Source organism: Poecilia reticulata, chromosome 22 (genome assembly GCF_904066995.2).
Source record: "Poecilia reticulata chromosome 22, P_reticulata-male-v2, whole genome shotgun sequence".
Lineage (NCBI taxonomy): Eukaryota > Metazoa > Chordata > Actinopteri > Cyprinodontiformes > Poeciliidae > Poecilia > Poecilia reticulata.
Genome location: NC_088851.1, coordinates 639,300 through 663,451, shown reverse-complemented (window position 1 = coordinate 663,451; position 24,152 = coordinate 639,300). Strand labels below are relative to the sequence as shown.

Genomic DNA, 24,152 nt, shown 5'->3' with positions numbered 1-24,152 from the left:
AAGTTCATATCTGTTACGATTAGGGGTGTAACAACGCATAGCAAGAAGAGATGAAATATTGAGGTCACAAGAATGAGACAAGATAATATTAAAGAAAACTTAAAAGATAAAATTTATGCTTAAAAAAATTGTCCCCGCTTTTTTATAGATTTTGCATACATTTTAAATTTTTTATTATGCAGTTACAGATCTAACAGAATTGGGGATGGGTACTGAATTTGATACTGTAAGTACGACCGAATTCTGTCTGTACTGCTGAGTACTTAACGTAAAATCGGATCCTAAAAGCATCATTGTGACAATATGGAGCAAGAGTGGAGGATTTTCCATGCTTGTCCTGAATGCAGCATAGCACTCACAAGAGCGTATTGACATCAGCAGCCGCTAGTTCAGTAAATTAAGTAGGCATAGCCAGTAGAAAACGCTCAAATGTGTGTCTCCACTTTTAAAAATGTGTTGCAAATTATGCTCTTTGCAATATTTGCGACGTGAAGTACAAGGCCAGCGTTGGAAGCATGCATAACTTGAGAAAACTTCTGGTTAAGCACTGAAGTTTGAAGAGTGCACAACTTTCAACATTCTCAGACATACAACTTGTCCATTAGCCTTTGCTAGCAAACCTGCGTCTGTCAGTGACTCTTCCTCTGTAGCCGGCAACATGGACAAACAAATGTTTAATACATTTAGTAATGGCGACAGCAACATGCACGATGCAAGTGAGGGGAAATGACAAATAGGAATACACGGAGCTGGATTTTAATTCCTGCAATGAGGCAAAACACTCCGTTAGTTGCTCTGAAGAGAAATTTGTCTTGATGCCCTTTCACATGCAGCGGGGATTGTTGGTGGTGAAGTGACCTTGAATTTTCTGGGCATATGCGGCTTTGGCCCTCACAATCCCTGCAGCCAGTTCTTTCCTCGCTTCTCGGAGTGCTGATGCCTCGCCTGTCCTGAACGCAGCATCCCTGGCTTTCAGAAGCTCTCACATCAGCACTCAGCCAGGGTTTCTGGTTCGGGTAACGGGTTACAGTCCTGGTGGGGGTGACATAATCAGCACACTTGGAGATGAAGCCAAGAACAGAGGAGGTGTATTCCTCCAGGTCCACCTGTCCCTCTCTCTGAAGACCTGCCAATCTGTGCACTGAAAACAGTCCTGGAGCACACAGGCTGCATATCTGGGCCACACATTGACTGTCTTCTTCATTGGTCTAATCCGTCTTATCAGTGGACGATATGCTGGTGCCAGCAGGATGGAGATGTGGTAAGAGAGGCCATGATGGGGGCGAGGAAGAGCTCTGTATGCACCGTGAATGTTTGTGTACACACAGTCCAGAGTGTTGTCTCTGCGTGTTTTTACATGCTGGTAAAAACTGTGCAGAGTGTCCGTCAGTTTCATGTGGTTAAAGTCCCCTACAACCACGTAGAACACCTCCAGGTGCTTCATCTGTAGTGAGCTAATGGTGTCATGTTGCTCCTTTGATGATTCGTTGCTGTTAGCACCCAGAGGGATGTAAACAATGGTGACAAACACCGCAGGAACCTGCCAAGGCAGACAGTACGGCCGACATTTCTGTCATGAGTTCCATCGCCTCAGAGCAGCAGCTTTTAACCAGTCCACAGTTCATACACCAACCTTCATTCACGTACACACGGAGTCTTCCTCCCTGTGTTTTTTCTGACCGTTGGTCAAGGTCCGCTCGGAATAGCTGAAGACCGTTGATCTGGAAGGCTCAGTCTGGCATGTTGCCGTTAAGCTAGATTTCCCTTAGGCAAAGATCGGCACAGTTCTTCATCTCTGCAGAAACACTCGGCCTCAGATGTAACAAATCCACTTTGTTGTCCACGTTTTCTTTTGACTGTTGCTCCTTGCATCCTGCTGCACCAGACTTGTCCTGAGGAGCCACTGTCTCCCAAGTGCGGATTTTAGCCTTGGTGATATATTAACAGTCGAACTGTCTTTGTAGCAAATCCGGCTTTAAACTTCTCCACAACAGTATCTGGGACTGCCTGGTGTGTTCCTTGGTCTTCATGATGCTCTCTGTGCTTTAAACCCTGAGACCATGACAGAGCAGGTGCATTTATACAGGGACTTGATTACACACAGGTGGATTCTATTTATCATCATCAGTCACTTAGGACAACATTGGATCATTCAGAGACCTTCACTGAACTTCTGGAGTGAGTTTGCTGCACTGAAAGTAAAGGAGCCCAATAATATCGCAAACCCCACTTTGCTGTTTTTTATTTGTTAAAAAAGTTTAAAATATCCAATAAATTTTGTTCCACTTGTGTTTGTATTCCACTTGTTGATTCTTCACAAAATAATCAAAATTTTAGACCTGTTTTAGGGATGCGCTGATCAGGTTTTTTTGCTGCCGATACCGATCACCAATAAGGCCAATCTCTGCCAATCACCGATCTTTGCTGATCGCCTGGAATGACTGTTTATTTTTCGCATTAGTTATAAATAATACTATGTGATTTGACAAAAATAAAAAAATTATCTAGAAATAAATTCACCTAATTAAGTCAAAAGAACAACTGAAAAACATGCAACCAATTAACATTTAACAGTAAGGCTCTCAGTACCATAAATTATACATGAGTCAAATAAGTCTCACAACACTGCCTACATCAAATAATGTCTAGTAAAAGAGGGAAACATTCATTCAAAGTCAAATGCAGGTTGCATCAAAATAAACAATCATGGGTTACTGAATCAAAACTTACTAAGAGCACAGCTAGCTGGTTAATGCTGGTTCTGATTGGTTGTTTCTGACTGAGCGGAGTAATTCTGCAGAATACAGGAGGAGGGAGAAGAGATCATTATTATTTGTCTATCTTTTCATAAATTATATCTTATGTTTGGACATAGCGAAAGTTTTAATATGTGAAATCTTTGTTGTTTGTTACATACTGCGGCTCCTTTAAAACCAAACGTGTCGCTGGCGACACATTTTCACAAGCCAACTTTGTCTTACCGTAACTGCAACGGTTTGCGCTATCAGAAAAATTCAAAGTCTTTGACAGAAAACAAATTGCGCTTTCAGGCATGCATAGTGTTATTACGGTAATTCCCCTACCCCCACTGGAGGAAGCCCGCGAATGCCAACCTTTGTCTCCCTCTTCTGCACGAACAAAGAGTGCAGAGTGAGGAGGAAAACAAATGAGCGACAGAGCGGAGAATTGAAGCGAGGCGCATGAAAATAAGGCAAACAAGCGTCTTTCAAGGAATAAAAAAGACACCAAGGAGATTCCTGGATGGCTTTTGGAGAAGGAGATTCTGTTTTTTCTTCCGAAGAAAACGTTTGATCGATTGAATAACCTTTTGAATTTTATTTCTGAATGAATGAGGCTTGTTACTTCGGGGATAACGAAGTAATCCACATGTAAGTTTTACTTGGTACACATAATAGGATGTATTTATAGTTTTATTTTAGATTTTATTTTGTTTTTGGAATAGTTTATCAAGTCTAAGATATAATAATCATCAGTTTGTACTTTGTGTAGAAGTGCACTTTTGCGCACTATATATGACACTCAGTACAGCACCACACTCTTCATGTATAGCTTACTGACTTTTTTACTGCTTAGTGTGGATTTGAGACCAACTGAATATATATATACATATGCAACTTTTATTTACTACTGTAAATGAAAGCTGTCATTGCTGTAATTCCTTCACATGTAATTCCTTCACAGAAGCACAGCTTGGAGGTGTGAGGTCTGTGATGTGGCCTTGTGCTTTCAGCTGGACAGAAACTGCTTTTGGGAAAACCACCAAGGCTCAGGAAAATAAGGAGAAATGTAGGGAGGGAAAAATCACCTGGACATATTTGAATTGTTAGTCTGTTTATTTGTAAAAATAAGTGAGAATAAAAAAATTGTAAATATGTTCTATAGTGTTGAAATTGTTAATTTGTGATGCAAAATCTGTACTTCATGTTCAAATGCAGTATTTTATTTGCATAAAATCTCTAAAATCTGATTTTGCTTTTTGTTTTTTCTTGATTTCAAACTGTTTTAATAGTGGTTTAGTATCAAGTATTGAAAGTTCTAAATATTCTGGAAAAATGTGCTGAAGGACTAGGCCATAGGACATTTTCTTTCTTCTTTCTAGGGAAAAACAAGTAAAAAATGCCAGGCGGACATTTGAGAGTTAGGCCTAAACCGTCTGTGAAAGGGTTAGGGTAGTGCGTAGCGGCGGCTCAACAGTGAGAGCAGAACCAGCGTCTGTCACCGCAGCTCAAAGACTTGAATTATTTTTCAGGTTATTTGTTTAGCTTTCTGACCGTCAAGCTAATCCGGGGGAGTGTTTGTAATAGTGTGCTGCTTTACCTGCTATCTGGCCGCTTCGGATGTATTTTTTTCTCTGCTTTGAGCCTCGATATAGCCAAACTGCATCAAGTGCTTGTTTTTGAAATGCCATATTAGATTCGTTGTGTTGATGCATTTCGACACGCTTCAACCCCGATTTATTTTTCCGCCGCAACACGTAAACTTCCCCATTCACTCTAAGAGCATTATAGTTTATTTAACTGCTTTTATACGTTAAATTTTAAACAGAAAAAATTACGGAAAAAAATTCAGCTGGAAATTCCGTTAAAAAACAGAAAATGTACTGGCAGAAAATTACCAGGACATTTTCCTGTTGTTTTTTTTTACGGAAAAATGTGAACTAAAATAATGTTAAATTACGGGAAACTTCTGACGGAAATTCTGTAAAAAAAAAAAACTGAAAATATCCTGGCAAAAAGTTAAAGGACATTTTTTTTCTTCCAGAATTTCCATCAAAATATTTTCCATAATTTAACAGTTTGTCAAATATACCAATATTTTGTTAACCCAAAACTGAAAGTCTTTTTACTCTGTCTTTTGTGATGTATTCATAAACTTTAAAAAAAAAAAAAAAACCTTGGACATTTCCAAATACTTTTGTCTTCCAAACCATTGAAGTCTGTATTCTATACCATATATTAATTATAGTGTAAAATATATTAAAGTTAATGTATTTAATATATTCTTAGCATAATTTTGAAACAACTAAATTCTAAGTCTACAGGAAATGTAGTTGTAGAACACAAAATACTTAGTTTGAAAGTAACTCATACAAAGTGATATAAAAATGAAACCATTCGACAATTAGCAGATTTTATTTTGCAATTTAAGACCATAAATTGACGTCATTTAGTTGCTCCGGTCTTTCTGCAACCATTGCTATTAACAATGAGTTAAAACATATTCTTGAGTTTGCTAATGTTTATCTTCTCTACATCACAACTAATGTATTGCATTTTACTATACAAATTTTCAACGTATAAATTAAATGTAAAGCAGTATTGACTCTAGTCTTTGTAGTCAAACAATTTTATTAATTACTATAAGATGGAACATACAAAAAATTGCTCTGGAACATGAAAATAATAGTTGTAAACAGGACCAACATACTTCAATATAAATGCCGAAAGTCAACCACTATTTTTATGAAATACAGGTATAAATATTTAGTTAAAAACCTAATTCTACATAAACCCAGCCTAATGCCAACGGCAGTGGAAGACGCTGGATTCATGAGTGTGTGCTCTCATTACCTCTAGTCGCTGTGAACATAAAACAGTCCATTTAATGTTTATGTTCTGCAAAAAAAAGGTTAATCCAACTCTTAGGTCCAGTTACCAAGAGCTTGAAATGTTCTGTGACCAGTTCTTGTGCTTCGCAAAGGTTCTTGATGCACCAGGTTTGATGAGATGATACATCACGCTTAAACTTCAAAAGGCTCAAATTTTCCATGGATTCCCAGTCATTCAGTTCATTAAAGGACTTGAACCATCTGGGTGGAATGCAAAGCTGCTTCTTCACCTTCGTCTGCATTGTGTCAGATGACTTCATTCAGGGTTGGAGCCCAGAAAATCTCTAAACAAAGAGAATGGATACTCAAGTTTAACACAAAAACACTTCATGTTATAAACATACTTTCTACAAAACGCTTCTAAATTACATTACAGCAGCACATCACCTTGCTCATCAGCATCTCACCAATTGCTAATAGCTCTTTCACAAACAACAACATTGAGTAATTTTGATTAAAAAAAATCTACACTAGGAGTGTGTCAATTGCAGATTTCTGGCCAATCTTTAAAAATCTGACTTGTCAATTCTGATTTTGGCCGATACTGATCGTCTTGTCTGAATATTGTTAAATGCAGAAAACGTCAGTGGGATGGCAACAGTGGGGTGACTATTGATAACTGCAAACATGGAGACATGACCTGGTGGGTCGGTCTATCAGTCAAACATCTCTAACAGAAGAGGAAATCGGTTGATTTTTAGATCTTAGCTGAGGTAGATAAGATCAGTAGATGAAATCACCTTCACAAGTATTGGCGGATTACCAATCTTCAAAATTAATGATTTGGGGAAGATTTATTGGTGCACCCCTAACATACACAATACACAAATATTTTCTCGAGAAAATAAATGTATTTGTTAAAATAAAGTCACCATGTCATGATTTTATGTTGAGACATATAATTTGTGAAAATAAAAACTCCTCCACCCTGAGCTACTATTTCCATCTGAAGAAATCCATCACTCCCAACCAAACCAACCAATCTGAGACGGGAGGATAGTCTTAGCACTGTCAATCAACCTCTTCATGCTGTCAGTCAACTTACCATTACAGGAAAACCGTTTATCCACCGTCATCGGTGTCCATGCTAACTAGCCTTAACATTCATCCTTAACATTCATGACAGGTTCCGTTAGCTGCAGCGTAGCCAAATGCAAGAGATCAGGGAGAAGTGGGATGAGCAGCACCACAAGAGTTTGTGATTGACATGCTAACACCTGCCTCATGGCTCTGACTGTTTGAATTCAGTTAGCACTGGCTAACAGAAGAGCTACATTTTTTTCACAGATTATCTCTCATGCAATATCACAACACAGTGACAGCTTCAACAAATATGTAAAAAAAAATTATAAGTTACATAGTGCTGCATTAGACATTATTAGAAAGACACATAACAAAACATTATGCCTATGTTATTGTAGAAAACACCACATATTTCTTAATTTAACTAAAGGTTTAACAGGTTGAGTAAAACAAATGTACACGTAAAAAAAAGATGCCTAGTTGCTTTCCAGGAAAAGTTCAGGTGTCTGGATGCAGCTGTTGAGGAGAGGAAACAAAATAACCATATAAGGAGAAAGAAATATAAACACCAAAACATGCAAGTCGTCCAATAATTAGTTGGGTTTTTTTTTTTTACAATAAAATAAAATTATTTGTTCTGAAAACAAATTTAGAACAGTACTATTTATATAGTTTTTAAGCTAAGCTACAATAACCGATAATGAGTTTGCAAGCAGGCATTTCAGTAAAAACTCCCAATTGGAAGAATTCTTTTGCAAGCGTCACTTTTATTTACTCTGTGATGTTTGTTCCTATTTCAGAAATAGGAAAATTAACTATCTGTATGTACAATCCACAATTTATATGAGGCAAGAATCTTCTGACCCACTGTAACAATTTATCAACCTAACCTAATCTCAACATGCCTGATTAGAGCACCGAACATGCAACAAATTGAACGCTGACTGAACGTCGCCACCCCAGTCTTACCGTCGTCCCCTGGTCAAACGGTTTCCCTCCGCCCCCAGTTTACTTTCGTTCGTCTGTCCCCTGGTCTAATGGCTGCTCCCGCTCCACACCAAGTTTACGTTCGTTCGTCATTCAACCCCACCATACACCCCACCACCTCTAACTACCCCCCACTCCAGGTGACATTTCCCATATTCTAAAACCCCAAACTTGACATGGAAAGTATATTTACCTATATATATATATATATATATATATATATATATATATAGCGCTATCAGTGACGTGTGGTGATGTTCTGCGGGGATTAGCGTTACCAGACGCTCACAGAAACATGGATCAAGGAGTTTGTGATGGTTTTCAAGCCTTCTTTGTTGTCAAGAAAAATGTCATTTATGAGTGAGCCAGGTTTAACATGCGCAAACAAGAAGAGCATAAAACCGTTGATGCCTTTGTTACTTCACTGTATGCGCTAGCAGAACATTGCAGTTATGGAGCGTTAAGTGATGAACTGATTCGTAACAGACTGGTGGTGGGACTTCAGGATAAAAGGTTTTCTGAACGTATGCAGCTCGACCCAGATTTGACACTGGAAAAGGCCATTAATTCAGCAAGACAGTGAAGAGGTGAAACGGCAGCAATCCTGTCTGCGAACTGATACCAGATCAGAAACTGAAAATGGAAAATCTATCGACAGGGTGTACAAAAGCAGTGTTAAGCATGCTAAGACTAAATATCAACCCAAGTTGCATACTACTACAAATAATAAAAGGGAGATTTCTCAGTGATACAGTCATATGAAAAAGTTTGGGCACCCCTATTAATCTTATTTATTTTCATCTCTAAATATTTGGATGTTTGTAATAAATATTTCAGTCTGATACAACCAATAACTTATGGACACAGTAATATTTCAGTATGGAAATTAGGTTTATTGGACTAAAAATAAAAGTGCAGTACGCATTAACACAAAATTTGACAGGTGCAAAAGTATGGGCACCTCAACAGAAAAGTGACATTAATATTTAGTAGATCCTCCTTTTGCAAAAATAACAGCCTCTACTCCAGTGGTTCTTAACCTTTTTTGAGGTACCGAACCCCCCAGTTTCATATGCGCATTCACCGAACCCTTCTTATCTCCCCCTGCCCCACGCCGACACACAAAATACTTTGCGGTATTCTGATTTAGTAATGTAATTGTATTAGCTGTGTTACCACCCCCACGCCACTAGAGGCAGTAGCAGGCCCGAAAAGATGCGACTAAGGAGCAGATTTAGACTATAGAATTTGGTAAAAAACCATGGACATTAATATTATAGTATGGTAAAAACTGTGAGCTTTGCTGAAGTAATTAAAGACACAAGATCCATGCTGAAAGTGGAGCTCCTTCAATCAGTGCTCCTCCGCAGCACTGATTGGCTAAGCAATGTAACGTGATCCTCTGATTGGCTAAGCAATGTAACATGATCCTCTGCAGCAAGTGATGGCAAAGCGGGGCATCATCACGACTTTACACAAGTGTGTCCTTACCTCCGCGAGAGGCTCCGCCGAACCCCTGAGACCGACTCTTCGAACCCCTGGGGTTGGATCGAACCCACGTTAAGAACCACTGCTCTAGTCGCTTCCTGTAGCTTTTAATGAGTTCCTGGATCCTGGATGAAGGTATTTTTGACCATTCCTCTTAACAAAACAATTCCAGTTCAGTTAAGATTGATGGTCACAGAGCATGGACAGCTCACTTCAAATCATCCCACAGATGTTCAATGATATTCAGGTCTGGGGACTGGATGGCCATCCAGAACATTGTAATTGTTCCTCTGCATGAATGCCTGAGTAGATTTGGAGCGGTGTATTGGATCATTGTCTTGCTGAAATATCCATCCCCGGCATAACTTCAACTTTGTAACTGATTCTTGAACATTATTCTCAAGAATCTGTTGATTTTGAGTGGAATCCCTGCGACCCTCAACTTTAACAAGATTCCCAGTGCTGGCATTGGCCACACAGCCCCACAGCATGTTGGAACCTCCACCAAATTTTACAGTGGGCAGCAAGTGTTTTTCTTGGAAAGCTGTGTTTTTCAAGCTTTCCAAGAAACCTTGAAAAACTTTATGCAAGAAAGGTGAAGACAACCTTAGTGAAGTTGGCCCCCCCACCTTCTTCAAATCAGACAAAATTGGTGTCAAACGTTGTGCTATGTTTATGCAGTAAAAATTTTTGTTTGTGCCGCTATCATTTTAAAGATATAAAGAAATGTTTCTAGAAGTCATCCAAGGTCAAACCGTGTGTTTGTGTATGTATGTATATATAATAAGTGTATGCATATTTATGTGTGCATATGATTTTTTTTTTCTTTCAGAAATGGAAGATCATGCTCTTTAAGAAAAAGAGAGACCAACTTAAGGAGGCTGTTGCCTGGGGCAATGAAGAGGTGAAGAGCTGTGAGTATTGGATTCTTCGTCTGAATATTCTGATTAAATTATCTGCACCTCCTTATTCTCTGTCTTTTGTTTCAGATCGTGAGCTTCTCCTGCGCTCTCAAGAGGAAACTCAGCGGCTGCAGCGGCGTGCTGGAAGGCATCAGGAAAAAAGGGACAAAATTGATCGCCACAACCGCCGTCTGGTGGAGCTGTTAGAGAGGCGCAGCCGAGAACAACACAACAAACTCAGTCAACTGGCGGCTCTCAGACGAGACCACATCCAGGAGCTCATCACGCACATTTTTCATATGCAAGAGGAGAAGCAAAGCAGCAGGTCAGCAAATATAGTACAGCAGACAGCAACTGGCCTCATTTTGCATGTTCTGTAGCCTCAGTAAGATTCCATTCAATCGTTTCACACAGTCCACAGGGACTTTTCTCTTTTATTTTTTGTTTTTAAAAGTACACACATAAAAAGACCACAGTTTCTTACATGTAAGAAACTGCAAGAAACCTATTGAAGAGGAACCTATAGGCACTTTTAAAAAGATAAATTTATTTATCTACATAAAAAGATAAATAAAGCACAGATGAATCTTTTCAGACTTTATCTAATCTAAGAGTGTTTGTCCATGTCTTTATCTATCCACCCACCTCAGGGTTTCCCCCAGTGTATCATTCTATTCGTCCGTCCTTCTGTTGTTCCTTTGTTTAGTGTTTTATTCTGTCCTTTGTTTCTTCCTTCCCTTCTTCAGTTCTTGGCTCTCGAAACTTTTCTTCCATTCTTTGTTCTATTTGGTTATACTTAATTTCTTTCTTACTTATATCATTTTCTCCTGGTTTCTGTCTTACTTTAAAGTATTTGTTCCTTTTAACCTGTATGTAAGTGGGTGCATACAGTGCATGTTCACATTTCATATTTCCACTACAGAAAATTTGTTGAGCACTGAGGCCCACTAATGTTACTTATTTTTACCTTATTAAACTTTTATTTTGTTTGTGATTGAGATGATCACCTGCTGTAATATGTAACACAAAATAAAAGTCCTTCATAGAATTACTGTATTTTGTTAGTGCATGAATAAGGGAGAGCTGTATGTAGTAGTGGGGATGTGAGAGGGGGGCGTTGATGATGTGTTCACATACTCCTCAGAAAGTATGTAATTGCACCCTTTATCCAAAGATTCACTTCATATTTCTTTGGGTTGATATGTTTTTTCTTTTTGGTCACTGGTTTGCAGGTTGATTTTTACTTTGGTGGTGATACATCTGTATAAGCTGCAGCACTTAAAACTATACCTAACATAGCAACACCACATACAGCATATGATAAAAGCATTGGAGGGGGGGAAATAACAATTGCATACATTTGAAATTAAATTATTTCATTTTATTTGTGTCCCAGAGACCTGTTTGATGTCACAGAGGTCGACCTCGCTCTAACCTCCAGCACAGTGACCGAGCTGGCAGAGGCCCGGAGAACCACCTACCTGTCCGGACGCTGGATCTGGGATGACCAGAATGGAGAGACCAGCATCAGCATCACAGGGACACCGGTTGTTTTGCCAAGCAACGGAGACTGCTCTGCCTACTACAGCTGGGTGGAAGAGAAGAGCAGCAGCTCTGGCCCAGGTAAGGAGGCTGGCTTAAAAAATAAGATGATGTTCCGATTGATCAGCCATCGATCATTATCAGCTGACTTCCATGAAAACGTATGTGATAGCTTTTATTCTATTTATATTTTGTTCAGAATGTTTAAACAACAGAAGGAACATTTTCATTTTAATACTTTGAGGATACTTTAATACTTTCCTAAATATAGTAGTTGCAGGAACATAAACTCATGTTTGTTTGTTTTTTCTTAGGTTTTATATAATACTGCAAAAAACCTGTTAATTTTATCAAATGAATAACTATGATTTCTGGGGGGGGTTGTTACAAATTTTATCATTAGTCGGAATGCTCTGAAATATCGTCCACTCCTAGTCAGCGCCATACTGTTAATTAATTTATATATTTAGTCACACGCACACAGAATCATGTTCACATAGTTCTTAAGCTACAAGATAACAGTCCAGTGCATGAATCAGGTTTCAGAAAAAACTATTGAAAGCTCAACACTGCTCTGCACCAATCCCCACTTCGCAGGCAGACCGCAGCCGTTCTGGAGCAATTTCCACTGCTTGCATACCTTCTCAGTTCTGCTGTGAACCACAGAGACGTTCTACAAGATGCATGTGCAGGAAATGAGAGATCACACAATAAAGCCAGTGTTAAAAAGAATGAATGGTGTCATAAAATGCAAAAGTTCTCAACTTCCAAATTTAATATTTGCTGCCCACTGTTCTCTCTGGCTTGACTGGTGCTCCTGCTGTGACTTGAGTGAGAAACATAATTTGTTTCAGAATGAGCTTTACATATGCACAGCCATAACTCATACACGCTGACACCATATATAAATATACCCATATTTTCATAAAAATAGGTGCCATCTTGTGCAAATATATATACCACTACTTAATGTACTAAGGGACTAGATAGCATATGATATCAGAAGACTAAATTCATCTACTGGAGCTGTTGTCAGTAATCAATAAGAAGCAATACAAAAGCATAACTGCTTTACAATTCCATGTATTTTAAAGAAGGGGAAATTAAAGTGAACACCATAAGACACAAAACATACATAAAACCCAAAAAATAAATACAAAATATACAGGTCCTTCTCAAAGAATTAGCATATTGTGATAAAGTTAATTATTTTCCATAATGTAATGATAAAAATTAAACTGTCATATATTTTAGATTCATTGCACACCAACTGAAATATTTCATGTCTTTTATTGTTTTAATACTGATGATTTTGGCATACAGCTCATGAAAACCCAAAATCCCTGTCTCAAAAAATGTGCATATTATGAAAAGGTTCTCTGAACGAGCCGTTAACCTCATCATCTGAATCAACAAAGTAACTCTAAACACCTGCAAAAGATTCCTGAGGCTTTAAAAACTCCCAGCCTGGTTCATTACTTAAAACCGCAATCATGGGTCAGACTGCTGACCTGACTGCTGTCCAGAAGGCCATCATTGACGCCCTCAAGCAAGAGGGTAAGACACAGAAAGAAATTTCTGAACCAATAGGCTGTTCGCAGAGTGCTGCATCAAGGCACCTCAGTGGGAAGGAAAAAGTGTGGCAGAAAACGCTGCACAACGAGAAGAGGTGACCGGACCCTGATGAAGGATTGTGGAGAAGGGCTGATTCCAGACCTTGGGGGGAAGCAGTGGACTGAGTCTGGAGTAGAAACATCCAGAGCCACCGTGCACAGGCGTGTGCAGGAAATGGGCTACAGGTGCTGCATTCCCCAGGTCAAAGGTCAAGTCACTGTTGAACCAGAAACAGTGGCAGAAGTGCCTGGCCTGGGCTACAGAGAAGCAGCACTGGACTGTTGCTCAGTGGTCCAAAGTACTTTTTTCGGATGAAAGCAAATTTTGCATGTCATTCGGAAATCAAGGTGCCAGAGTCTGGAGGAAGACTGTGGAGAAGGAAATGCCAAAAGGCCAGAAGTCCAGTGTCAAGTACCCACAGTCAGTGATGGTCTGGGGAGCTGCTGGTGTTGGTCCACTGTGTTTTATCAAGGGCAGGTCAATGCAGCAGCTATCAGGAGCTGTTGGAGCACCTCATGCTTCCATCTGCTGAAAAGCTTTATGGAGATGAAGATTTAATTTTTCAGCACAACCTGGCACCTGCTCACAGTGCCAAAACCACTGGTATTACTGACCATGGTATTACTGTGCTCAATTGGCCTGCCTACTCTCCTGACCTGAACCCCCAGTACAATTAACAAACTAAACACTCAAACTTAAATAAGACTTCAGTACATTTCAACTCAAAACAAAATGTAACATATCTGTGCCCTAAAGGTTTGCCTTACAGGCAACATTCCCTCAACATTAAATAAGAGTCCTTTCAGTCAATGTTTTTGCAAGTAATTTAGAACATGCAACATTACCAACTAAATCAGTTTCTCAACCTTTTTCGGACCAGCACTCCCATCCCATATCCAGGTCCCTCACCACCCCCCAATAAAGAATTTGTAGGCTACTTTGCACTGACTATTATTTTATTAATATTACTATCACTATTGTAGATGTTTTGATTTTTATGCTTGTTTCTGTATTTATCAAGATAATTTCCCAGAGAACAAAATCGTAATGTGAATAGAAATTATTTTCACAGGTGTCTACGAAAAATTTAATGAACATTCAACTTAAAATTGGTAGGCCTAACAGCAGCCAATCAGTGGAAAAATATTCTTGTTCTTTGCCATTTTCTAGTTGTTAAATCTTCCACAAAATGACCAGATAAAAGATGTTCAACATGCCAGTTTAAACTTTGAACTATTTGCAAAACGACTGAGCTCTGCAACATTAAAACATGGATAGAACTGTAACTACATTAATCATAACTCTTCTTCTCTTCAGTGTTTCTGTGAGTTTCTGGTGGTGCAGCTCGGTGCTGCCTTCAGGAGAATGGGACATCAGAGTATCATCCATAAAACTTCACCCACATGGCATTTATTGTGCAAACTAGAGCTTTCAGTGGAAAAATAAAAGTTGCAGGTCCTTTTAATGCCATACAAATATGAGACAGAAACATGGATTATATCTTTATATAGACCTGTCTATTGATTTATAGATTAATAGTTTTACTGGACAGAAATTACAAAGAACAAATCTGGTTCTAAATCAAATCCTAATGAGTCAAATTGAAAGTGTCATGGAGTCATCAGCCTCATGACATTAACACTGACATGAAAAATAATATTGAAGAAATAAATCAAATCTAAAAACATAAAAATAAGTGATAAGTTCTTTACTGTTATGGTCTGTAAGATATATTTATTCTCAGTACTAGATGTGGTCTCAACAAACTCATGGCACTTCAACAATATTATTTTACCTTTTATCTGGAAATAGTGTCTGTTTATTCTTGCCATACAGTCTCTGTATTAATTATTGCTCTAAAGGTCTTGCCATACCAGTTTATTCCTCTGTATTTACTTTAGTTTCTTAGTTTATTCTTTCATTTTGTTCTTCATTGATTTCCATTTAGTTTCCTTTGATTAGTATTATCCTCTCCTGGTTTATTGCTATGTCCACTTTAGTTTCTTTCCTGTTGCTACATTTATTTAATCATTTATTGACCACCAGTAATCTTCACTCATCACCTGCTGCGCCGCCTAATCGTCATGTGTTTCACATCATGTGTTGATTTTTCACTGTTCAGCATCAGATTCTCTGTTTTTATGCCATAATTCACATGTAGTTCGTCGCTCCGTTTTATGACCCGCTACTCCTGTTTCAGAGCTCTTTTTTTTTGTTGTTGTTTTTTTTTACCCAGCATGGGGCAGGGCGGTCGGGAACCGTATCGATGGGGAAAAGGCAGACTGACATAAACCTTTTAAAACAACGAAAACAATTTCTGTATTCTGATTATTGAAGTTTAAAAGTGCTGTGGTACCGTTATATCACACCCATTTCATAACGGACCACTTACAGCACCGTGTTAACGCTATAAAATAAACGCTACAAAATACAGTTTTAGCAAGTTGCTCAAAGTCTAAACTGGTATTGTTGTGATTGTAAGGTGTAAAGTTTACCATTGACCAAACGCCCCCCAAAGGAATCCCAGCGCCCCCTTTTGTAAAAGTTTCCGCCAACTTCCCGTCTTGTCCCCTTTCCTCTAGCCATGCCCAGCGCCACTTGTTTTTAATTCCTTTCTCAAGTAAACGTGTTTCTTTACCGGGTCAGACAAACTCCATCTTCTTTCATATCGCATTTGATTTAATCACCGAACCGAACGCATGCGCTTCTTTTCTACAAACCGTTTTACAGTCATTGGTCTAGAACACGGGAGCTGGAATTCTGATTGGCAGACATCTTTGTAGACGGAGCTCTTTAAGCCCGGAGACTACAGTTGAGGCGGACCGTTTGGTCAAAAGCTGGAAATCCGGCCCCTGGCCGGAGCTCTTTAAGCCCTGGGGAATTTCCCTGACTGGGAACAAGAACACAACGTGTTGAATGTGACAAGTAGCCAATTAGAAAGCGGGGTGACGTAAGAACAGAGGGGAATCCCAAACAGCTGACATATCGTGCAACTGAGAGTTTGGTGGATATCAGACATGATATGTGGAAATGTTTATTATATGTAAAGGTAATTATTATATGTTTATTCAGTTAAAAATTTTAACTATGAAAAAACATAGTCACCTCAAAATCATAGTGCAGCAAATAGAGCGGCTGGGTGATTCTCACGAACATGGCGCAATATACAGCAAAAATAAAAAAGCATTGTATACACACAAAAACACACCTTTACAAAATAGAATCTAAATTTATTTTTCAGTGTAAAATTATAACCTCTATGCATATTTTTTAAGGTATTTTGAGACATTTAGTCTGACTTTGAGGAAATAAATTCATTACCGTAACACAATTTTGATGAAGAAATATGAAACCACAAAAAAAAATTCCACTTTTTCTGGATACCAAGGACTTCAGTGTCCACAAAGGAGAATGTACCAACAAAAAGAATAGTCATTAATAACACATTTTATTATTTTAATGTAAACAATTATTTCATTACCGTAACATGAATACAATTTTTAAAATCAATTTTAGTTCTAATTTTGTGTTAAATCATTAAATTGAAAAAAAACAACACAACCATAATATAAAGAGTCTAACCATTTCATTGAGGAATTAAAAAGTTCAAATAATTATTTTATATAATCTAAATGAATTATCATAAAATTGAGCATAGCGGTAATGAAAAAACATATGTCAGTAATGAATAAGAATGTTTCGGTAATGAAAACTTTATAACTACACTAACATTTAACTACTCATAAATAATAAAATGGCATACAATCCTTAACCCTAACAAAACATACATCTGCAAATTAAACATATGACCAACATTGAGCCATGGAAACAAACCCACAACTGACTTTTTTTTCATCTTTGCTTATTGCTTGGAATGTAAGGTTGGGCAATTGGATGGATTCATCAATCCTCGACAATAGGCTATGTCTTTCACTGGCTGGTTTTTTTTTTTAAATCTAAGGGTGATTTATATATATAGGTGGCTCAGGCATCCTAACCAGATGCCCGAGCCACCTCAACTTGCTCCTCTCGACGTGAAAGAGCAGCAGCTCTACAGTCATGGCCAAAAGTTTTGAGAATGACACAAATATTATATTTTCACATGATCTGCTGCTCTCTGGTTTTCATGTGTGAATGTCAGATGTTTTCATCACATACAGAAATACAATTGCAATCATATTATGAGTAACATAAGCTTTTATTGACAGAATGAGTTAATGCAGCAAGTCAATATTTGCTTTTGTTTTGACCCCTCTTCTTCAGGACCTCTGCAATTCTCCCTGGCATGCTCTCAATCAACTTCTGGACCAAATCCTGACTGATAGCCGTCCATTCTTGCACAATCAATGCTTGCATTTTGTCAGAATTCCTAGGTTTTTGTTTGTCCACCCATCTCTTGATGATTGACCACAAGTTTTCAATGGGATTAAGATCTGGGGAGTTTCCAGGCCATGGACCCAAAATCTCTATGTTTTGTTCCCTGAGCCAGTTAGTTATCACCTTTGCTTTATGGCCAGGTGCTCCATCATGCTGGAAAAGGCATTGTTCATTACCAAACTGCTCTTGGACGGATAGGAGAAGTTGCTCTCTCTCAAAGGACATTCTGGTACCATTCTTTAGTCATGGCTGTGTTTTTAGGCAAGACTGTGAGAGAGCCGACTCCCTTGGCTGAGAAGCAACCCCACACATGAATGGTTTCAGGATGCTTTACAGTTGGCATGAGACAAGACTGGTGGTAGCGCTCACCTCGTCTTCTCCCAACAAGCTGTTTTTCAGATGCCCCAAACAATCGGAAAGGGGATTCCTCTGAGAAAATGACTTTACCCCAGTCCTCAGCAGTCCACTCCCTGTACCTTTTGTAGAATATCAGTCTGTCCCTGATGTTTTTCCTGGAGAGAAGTGGCTTCTTTGCTGCCCTCCTTGAGACCAGGCCTTGCTCCAAGAGTCTCCGCCTCACAGTGCGTGTAGATGCACTCACACCTGCCTGCTGCCATTCCTGAGCAAGTTCTGCACTGCTGGTAGCCCGGTCACGCAGCAGAAACACTTTTAAGAGACAGTGGGCGCCATGGAGCCTTTTTGGCAACAATGGAGCCTCTCTCCTTGAAGTTCTTGATGATGCGATAGATTGTTGACTGAGGTGAATCTTTCTAGCTGCTCTTCCCTGTTGGGCCATTTTTGTGCAGTGCAATGATGACTGCAGGTGTTTCTTTAGAGATAACCATGGTTCACAGAAAAGAAACAATGATGCCATTCTTACTTATGCCTACTGCATTAGGCAGTCGGATGTCCCACCGGGAGGAGGCCTCGGGAGGCCATGTAGTGTGAACTACTGTTCACACTACATGATTTTTTGCCCCTATTTTCCGCTTACAACAATCTTAGAATGTTGGCCGTTCTACGATTGTGACTGGTGATTTCGTAACCAATCATCCTGTAGTGTGTGGTGTTACGGTAGATCATCGTGGCCACTCCGATTTAAATCGGGTTTTCCCCGACTGGGAGCTTAAAGCTGAATGTGACAGGTAGCCAATCAGAAAGCGCAGATTCTCCTCCGTGCTGTCTGAGGAAAATTACTGAGGGGAATCCCAAACAGCTGACACGATCAAAGCCAATCGAACCGTTATACCTAGGATTTCTGTCGGCTAATGTGTGGTCTCTCAGGTTTTGCAAATGGGCCGACAACTCGTGTAGTGTGCACTGGACATTACACTAAGGAAATGAGGAAGGGAGGGTCAGTGGAGAGCACCGGAGTTGAGCCTTTTTTCATTCAGTGTCATCAACAGAATGAAAAAAGGCAGGAAGAGACGATAAAGCCGATAATTAAAATGAGCTCGATAGTTTAATTTATTGTGCCATTAATTGATTTATCCTTTATCGTAACAGGCCTACTCGAAGTGAGTTTTAGTGTCCTCGTCTCTGTCCACACCAACAGTCTGAGTGTTTGCTAGTTGGCCAAGACCATCACAAATTTGTCGATAATCCAGGAATCCACAAGCTTCAAACAGCAGAAATCCTGTTATCATGAATAAATCCAGGGTGAATCCTGTGTGGTGTGTCCCCGCAGGATAAGAGGGCTCTCCTGTGCACAGACTTCTCGTCGAAAATTTGATCAATTGCATTGAGAGATCGGTTGACCAGATCCATAATTTGTAGATTTGGATGATGTGCAAAGAAAGGCTCCAAAAATATAGAAAAAGACAGGACAAAAACAGAGCATGCAGGGCTGGCATAGGCAGGCAGGGAGGGAGCAGAGGAAAAAAGCGTCCGCCTTCATCAAGAGCGAGAGAGCAAGAGGGAGGCTACCCTCTCGTTTACCAGGGTAAACCCCAATGTGTACAGGCACTAAGATGCCCACTCCTGCCCAGTGCCTCTCACCAAGGGCAACTTCAGAGTGGAAGAGTGTCCAACCATTCTCAAGGAGACTGGTTCCAGAACCACAGCCATGCATTGAGATGAGGCCAACTATTTCTATCTGGAACCTTTCAACCTCACACACCAGTTCAGGCTCCTTCCCATTCAGAGAGGAGACATTCCACTTCCACAGCTTCTGTAGCCGAAGATCAGATTGTCAAGGTCCCTGCCCTCGAATACCACCCATCTCACACTGCACCCAACCCCTTTGGCCCCTCCCACAGGTAGTTAGCCCATGGTAGGGGAACCCTCTTCTCCTCTTTGGGCTGTGCCCGGCTGGGCTCCATGCGTTAAAACCCAGCCACCAAGCGCTTGCCAGCATGCTCCACTTCCTGGCTGTTACTGTTCCTGGAAAACTGTTTATCCATCGTTATCAGTGGCTGTGCTAAGTAAACCTGAGCTTTCACAACATGCAATGCTATCAGGAAGAGTTTATTTGATTTTGTGAATGTGAGGGGATGGTTGATTGCAGATGATGCCTGGAAACTTTTTATTATTTTTTCAGAACTTTATGTAAAAATCAACAAAAGCACACAAAAACAACCCACCCCAAATCAACAAGGAGCACTGCAGTGTCCACATGAAAACATACATACAGCCTTCATACACAAAATACAGACATTCTCCGGTATGGTTCAAAGTAGAAAGTTTCCAAACTGTCGAAGGCCAGCAGAGTGAGTGACACATTGAATGTAACAAAAAGGATGGAGTGGTCAGTCCTTATCTCCAGTTATATCACAGTCTATGTAAGAAAGATTGCAATGGGTTCCAGATCCTCCAGAATTTTTCAGACGTTTGATGAAGATCGCGAGTCAGTTTTTCAACTGAGATAATAGCAGAGATTTGTGATATCCACATTTCAACTATAGGGTTCTGTGGTGCTGACCATCTCGGTAGTATAAATTTCTTGGCCAGAAACTTAGTATCTGCAAAGATTTTGTATCTGCATTAAGTAGAATGTCCGGAGCATGATTAAAAAACTCTTGTATCGTCAGATGAACTTTCTAGAAAATGTGAATACAATTGCAAGACCAAAATAAATGAATAAATGTGCCCCTATGTATTTTGCATTTATGACAAAGATCTGAAGCATCAGGGAACATCTTCTGAAGGCGAACAGACGTATAAGTTTGGTAGAAAAATTTAAAGTTCTGCTCATGTATAGAAACCGAAGTGCAGTTGGTGTGAAGACTCTATTACAGATCTCTCCCCAATCTGCTGGATTGAATGTCAGCCAGAGTCAAGCTCCCTCACCAGCTTCATAGCATCATTACCTGAGGAATCAGAGCCAGATAATAATCTGTATATTTTAAAGATAAGTCCTTTAGGAGATTTGGCCATGACAATTATATTTTCTAACTCAAACATTTTGTGAGAGAACTCACAAAATTACGGATCTGTATAGAAATCTCTGTTAGGGATATTGAAATTGGCTCTAATTTGTTCAAAGGGTTTAACAGAGTCAGAGTCCAGTATGTCCATAATTATTGACAGTCCCTTAGATGACCATTCAAACAAGCCAATGCTTCTAATCTGTGAATGTAAATCTGGGTTCAAAGTTAATAGTGACCAAGAAAAGAGGGTGAGGGAGATATTTAGATACCACTTGAACTTTTCAACCTTTTGCCGTTTTTCAGGCTTCAAACAAAGATCTAAAATGTTTATTATTTTGTGAAGAATCAACAAGTGGGACACAATCGTGAGGTGGAGCAAAATTTATTGGATATTTAAAACGTTAACAAATAAAAAACTGTAAAGTGGGGCATGCAATATTATTCGGCTCCTTTACTTTCAGTGCAGCAAACTCACTCCAGAAGTTCAGCGAAGATCTCTGAATGATCCAATGTTGTCCTAAGTGACTGATGATGATAAATAGAATCATCAGTCAGTCAAAATCATCATGTGTATTTTGTTCTCACCTGTGTGTAATCAAGTCACTGTATAAATGCACCTGCTCCATGATAGTCTCAGGGTTGTGTTTAAAGCACAGAGAGCATCATGAAGACCAAGGAACACACCAGGCAGGTCCCAGATACTGTTGTGGATCAGAGATGCAGCCAAGAGGCCCATGATCACTGTGGATGAACTGTAGAGATCTACAGCTGAGATGGGAGAGTCTGTCCATCGGACAACAATCAGTGATGCACTGCACAAATCTGATGCACTGCACAAATCTGGCCTTTATGGAGGAGTGGCAAGAAGAAAGTGTTAAAGTCTGCACTTTCCTTCACAGGAGAGTCAGTGCATCATCCAGCTGCGGCCCATAGCCGAGCTCGCTCAGAGCATCTCAGCTGGAATCACTCGGAGGAGATGTGCCTGGGTCTAACAACCTTCGTCCAGATGCTCCTCCCCTCTACCTTCTGTGGGTTAGCTGATTAGCTGCCTGAGTTAAACTAAGTCCCTCAGATCACACCTGTTAATGGTTGATCTCCTCTCGTTCAAACTTGTTTCCTAAGTTTGCCCAGGTTAGGTTTTTGCGTCTTGAGTTTCAAGTTGCAGGGAAGGTATTTATATACACTATTGTTTTTGCTAAGCTATCAGTAAGTACACCTTGTATCGGTTAGGTCATATGACCACCATAATTAATTACACCTATCAGAGAACTTTTCAAGTGAGACGCACAAGGAATGTTCACCACGTGACTGTAATCAACTAATTTAGTATTTGAAAACCTACCACTATGCTGGTAGTGTAATTGTTAGATGCAGCCCTAATAGAAACCCTATATACACAAACACGCTCAAACACACACCCGTGGGTTTAATATACAGGTCGAGTGGAGACATGTAGAGAAAGCTGTAATGCTCCATGGCATTCAAACAACTCTGAATGCCACACTGCAGGACAGTACACATTATAGGAGAAAGCAGTATTTAAGCATGGAAGACTGAGTGGATGGAAAAGATGTACTGGTACTCTATTCAGAATTGTGTACTTTAAAATTGAACCTCCAAAAGAAAAAAAAGTCCCAGCTCCTGATACGTTTGGGGTTAATATATAGCAAATGTTTGGAGTGGCTTGAAAAAAATAAAACTTCAGTCAAAGGTCAGAATTTAGACAGTCCTGTGTATTTTGTTCTCAAATAAAATGAATTATAGCTTAAATAAATTCTAGTCATAAGAAGTCTCAACTATTTAAACTTCAAGTTTGAAACAGTCACCAAATTGGACATGGGAAGTCATTGTGTTAACTTGAAATGGTTTACATCTCTGAGGAGACGGAACATTTCAATTAAACATTCATGTCTCGTCCTGCAGAGCTTGACCACATTAACCCAGCTCACACCATCAGTGCTGCCCTGTGCTACGCCACCCAGCTGGTCACCATTCTGTCCCACATCCTGGATGTCAACCTGCCCAAGAGGCTCTGCAACAGGTAGTTCATTTTGTGGTTGCTCCAGCCTTGCACGTGCAGTTTAATACTATGGCTCACATAGTATTAAACTGTGAGCCATACACAGTTTAATACTGTGTATGGCTCACAGTATTAAACTGTGAGCCATACACAGTTTAATACTGTGTATGGCTCACAGTTAGGGTTAGGGTTATTTATATATTTATAAATAAATATATAAATAAAGAAATAAGTAATTGGCTTCTTTATTCCTATTTATATTTATGTATTTATACATTTTTTTGATTATTTTATGTATTTCTGAATTTATTTCTGTCCTTTTTACATTTCCTTATTTGTTTAGACTCTTTCCATTTTCCTTATTCATTTAGATAAAATAATAAATAAATGCATAAATAAATCAATAGAAATAGAAATAAAGGGGATAATTACTTATTTATTTACTTATGTATTTAATTTTGGCTGAAATGGCACTCCATAGTACTGGTGATTAACTTGTTTCTTCAGCGAGTTCTGTGGAGAGAATCTCAATCGGCATCGCTTCACCAGATCTCTGAACAAGCTCAACACCAACATCCTCCACCTGTGCTTCTCTCAGGTCAGCCCCAACATACTGGAAATGTTATTTGAGAACCATAGTAGTTTTTCATATGCCTTCTTCGTTGGACTGTGCCTGCCAATAAATACATCGTGTTAACCTGTACTGTGTACTTGTTGTTGCAGTTATTATTTATGCAGATGTTTGTTACCATGGATTGTTGGTTTAGTTTAGTTTATTTAGGACCTACATTTTGCTGCAGCAATGCTGACGCTGATCTTGAAGAGATTCACACGACTTCATTACATCACTAAAACTGGTTTTAGAAATAAAATAAACCAAAAAAACAAAATAACCAACATGACATATTACATGTTGTTTGTTTCCTTTTCTTTTTCCAGGGCCCCGTTCAGAAAGCAGGGATATCAAACTCTAAGTAGAATGCAGGCACATGTTTTTATAATGTATTTGTAATAATATATATAATAATGTTTTATTTCTAAGGTAGGCTCTTGTATCAGATAATCTAAGTCAGTGTTAGGAAATAATTAAAACTTTTTAAGATTTATGACTTCTTGGTCAGAGTGGGGGATGAACCCTGGTATTATACCAAACATCATAGCTTATCTTATGTGGCATTTCACTGGTGGATATAAATACAGTA

The 24,152-nt window shown here is 39.2% G+C and overlaps 1 protein-coding gene and 1 long non-coding RNA gene across 3 annotated transcripts in view; both read left to right on the top strand.

Annotated features, from left to right (window-relative positions):
- The window catches only part of atg14 (autophagy related 14), a 49,710-nt gene that overhangs the window by 7,627 nt on the left and 17,931 nt on the right, over window positions 1-24,152 (top strand). For both annotated transcript variants that reach the window (XR_014085760.1, XM_008398629.3), the window contains exons 4-8: window positions 9,960-10,041; window positions 10,117-10,354; window positions 11,426-11,652; window positions 22,854-22,971; window positions 23,458-23,548. Coding sequence is in view for 1 of the 2 variants with exons in the window: in XM_008398629.3 (XP_008396851.1) it covers window positions 9,960-10,041; window positions 10,117-10,354; window positions 11,426-11,652; window positions 22,854-22,971; window positions 23,458-23,548 (756 nt within the window). In the remaining variant the exon portion in view is untranslated. The remainder of the gene's footprint in view (window positions 1-9,959; window positions 10,042-10,116; window positions 10,355-11,425; window positions 11,653-22,853; window positions 22,972-23,457; window positions 23,549-24,152) is intronic.
- LOC145549960 (uncharacterized) lies at window positions 5-3,988 on the top strand. The gene is made up of 2 exons (XR_014085762.1): window positions 5-3,389; window positions 3,703-3,988. It is a non-coding gene; the product is annotated as an uncharacterized LOC145549960 (long non-coding RNA).